Below are 3,152 nucleotides of genomic sequence, written 5' to 3'. Positions count from 1 at the left end.
CGCGGAGAGAGAGCTTAGAGGCTGCAGCTCCAACTAACACACAACGGCTCTTTTAAGAGCCACACACACCTTCATTAAGAGCTGCTCCCCTCATTCTACACATTACCACCATCATCTCATTCTTATCAACTTTACTGTGTTTTTAGAAACTGTTTTGCATTGAAAGACTAGTTAAAAATGATATTTTCTGAACGTTATAAGGTTAAAAATAAGGAATTAAATCATGACTACATCTGTTAGCCTTGCAGTATTTCACCCTCACTTCATACTAAAAACAAACTGGTCTGTGCATCATTTGCAACCCTAAGTTTTAGGGCCCAGATCAAGCATGGAAGGCTGATGGAGACAAAGGTCTGACTTTTTCCCCAAATGGGGTAAAACCACACAATCTTTACTTTGAATTTTCTAGTCAAGATTTTCAACCAGGTTTAGACAATCCTCTTAAGAGGATGGACTTTTTCTTAGGTCAAAATACATTTATGTAGCCTTTAATACAGCTTTTAACTATGCTTTATTTTACAAAAGTGTTTAGAAAATAGTCATCTTTACTCTACATCATTATACTTCATGCCATTTTAGTTCAGTGGTTGAATATAGAATCTTGTTCAGTTCTGATGCGAGACAAACCCCCCACTGTATTTTCCATGTTTTGACTGGACTTATTTTTTGTGGTGAATTAGATACGTTTTGATTGTAAAATCAATCCTCAACTTTTTCTAAGTCACTTTCAGTACATTTCAATCCACATAAGATCTTGTTTATATGGCATTTTATACAGATGAGGAATAATGACTCTCCAGATGTAGTGAGTGGCTCTTAAAAGAGCCGTTGGGTTGGTGTGTCAACAGCAGAGCTGTTCACTTGGAGCTGGTGTACTTGGTAACAGCCTTGGTTCCCTCGGACACGGCGTGCTTGGCCAGCTCACCGGGCAGCAGGAGGCGCACGGCGGTCTGGATCTCCCTGGAGGTGATGGTGGAGCGCTTGTTGTAGTGAGCCAGACGGGAGGCCTCGGAGGCGATGCGCTCAAAGATGTCGTTGACGAAGGAGTTCATGATGCTCATGGCCTTGGAGGAGATCCCGGTGTCGGGGTGGACCTGCTTGAGCACCTTGTACACGTAGATGGCGTAGCTCTCCTTCCTGGTTCTTCTCTTCTTCTTGCCTCCTTTGCCGGTGGTCGTCTTGGTGACCGCTTTCTTGGAGCCCTTCTTGGGCGCAGACTTGGCGGGTTCAGGCATGTTTCCTCACTGGTTCTAACAGCAACGAATGACTGACTGTTCACGGTGAGGTCGGTATTATACAGCCAGCATGCAAATAGGGCTGTGTCGTCCCCCAGCTGTGATTGGCTGTTTCGCTCAGAGGGTAAAGTAGGAAGTGCTGACTTCAAAAAGAAATCACGTGGGATTTTTAAAGTTCGCGCGCGGAGGAAATCCTGACGGTTCTTCATTGTTCTCAGTTTAACTGCTCCTCAAAGAGCCTGTAACTCACCAGAACCGAAAACTAGAGAGCAAATACACTTAGTACATTCAGACACTTTTTCTGGTTTTTATACAACAAGCAGGTTGAAAAATAAGCTTTAATCATTCAAAGACTGAAGACAACAGTCCACAGTGTTGTGTTGTTTTATTTGAAGACATTTGTTGTTTCACTTCTTAGATTTATACCTCATTTTCTTTTACCACCACAAACAACCATTTCTTTTTCTATGAGTTCTAAATATAAACAAAACCTTCAAAATCTTTTTAGCTGAATTAGGAATTAATCACTGAAAACAAACATAGATACCATCTTTAGATTGGTTCTGACATTGAATCCTTATCTCTAGTAATTGTATTTTCCAAACCCAGTCGTTAGGTGGAATATTGTCCTGTAAGAAGCACTGTAATGTTTCTCTTCAAATCTTTTCCTTTTCTTGAATCTGGGTCTGGAGCATTTAAAGAAAGTTCATCTCGTTGTGGAAGTCACGATTCTTTATGTAGACTGAGTTCTTTGGGTAGGTGAGATATACTGTCCTTTAAAATGGACGTCTGCAGGCAAGACTGGGGGCTAACATTTTTCTTCAACCATGTGTACCATCTTGAAAGAGGACAAGAATCCAATTTATTTTCTGTGGCAGTTAACAGCACTGTAAGTTCAATCCAGTCGTCACATCCATACGTTCCAACTGATCCTATTCAACTTAACCAGAAACTCCCTCTAATCAAAAAAAAGACCTGACAGATCAAGTCTCTAATTTTCAGCCATCACTCCTACTGGATGAGCATATAGAGACTAGAGGACAGAGGAAAAAAACCCTTTCATGAGTCGAACCAGGGAGAGTGTTAATCTGCCGGTTCTGCTCCAGTAACGTCCGAGCAGGGGCGGATCTAGCGGGGTGGCAGTTGCCACCCCAAATGAGAACCTTGCCACCCCTGTTGCCACCCCACCTGGCGACTATGAATTCAATAAATAGTTATGGGAAATCGGACGTTAAGCGCACGGATCTCTTTTTTCCGATAACATTGAATGCAACACAATGTAACCTGACACCTACTGCTGAGTAGCGGGAAGTGCGAGAGAAGGACAGAGCGCCAGACAGCAGCATTGATATGGATGGATATAAATTACTGGACTGGTCATTACGTGACGTATTATGCGCCACACATGCGCCATTGCTGTCCATTGAGCCAACATTATTGGTGGTCAGGAAAATACCACAGTCACGCAAAGAATCTGAAAAATGGTCGCAATATTTAGCGGTTAATTCAACCCAATGAATTAGATAACAAGGGCTTCAGATTTAACAGGTGAGGAAAAAGTTTTAATTTAAAGAAAATATGAGGAAAACGTGAGCAGTGGGTCAGTTATACTAGCCTAACTGTTGCTAGCCTTCTATTAACTTTGATAACCTCAACATGTGCTGCGCAGTTCGGTGTGTTTTGGTTCCGTTAGCACTAAAACAGGTCAACCCGCCCACCAGTCATCAGTAGAGCAGCTGTTTAAATTGGCTAATCAACCGCCGCTGTGCTCAGGCGAAAACTTATTAATAATGACAATATCAAGCCTGACAGGATAATGTAACAGACTGAATGTTCTGTTTTGGTGTTTTTGCTACTTTTTTGTGTGGGAAATGTTTGTTTTTTGGTGTTGATTCCCCTGATCGGTAATCTCTGCTC

At 42.1% G+C, this 3,152-nt stretch overlaps 2 protein-coding genes across 2 annotated transcripts in view; both read right to left on the bottom strand.

The window, feature by feature from the left end:
• Positions 1–94, bottom strand: part of LOC103480418 (histone H2A-like) — a 1,321-nt gene extending 1,227 nt beyond the window's left edge. The window contains exon 1 of the mRNA XM_008435355.2: positions 70–94. Coding sequence (XP_008433577.1) covers positions 70–94 — 25 coding nt within the window. The remainder of the gene's footprint in view (positions 1–69) is intronic.
• Positions 95–788: 694 nt separating this feature from the next.
• Positions 789–1,235, bottom strand: LOC103480360 (histone H2B 1/2-like). Its single transcript, XM_008435266.2, has one exon. The coding sequence runs from the start codon at positions 1,233–1,235 to the stop codon at positions 858–860; it is 378 nt and encodes a 125-aa protein (XP_008433488.1). The 3' UTR covers positions 789–857.
• Positions 1,236–3,152: the final 1,917 nt, after the last annotated feature.

This window comes from Poecilia reticulata, linkage group LG18 (assembly GCF_000633615.1).
Source record: "Poecilia reticulata strain Guanapo linkage group LG18, Guppy_female_1.0+MT, whole genome shotgun sequence".
NCBI lineage: Eukaryota > Metazoa > Chordata > Actinopteri > Cyprinodontiformes > Poeciliidae > Poecilia > Poecilia reticulata.
This window is presented reverse-complemented; position numbering and strand designations above follow the sequence as displayed.

Bases quoted from the DNA above. Each gene is read 5' to 3' on its own strand.
- LOC103480360 (XM_008435266.2), bottom strand. From the start codon at position 1,235: ATGCCTGAACCCGCCAAGTCTGCGCCCAAGAAGGGCTCCAAGAAAGCG.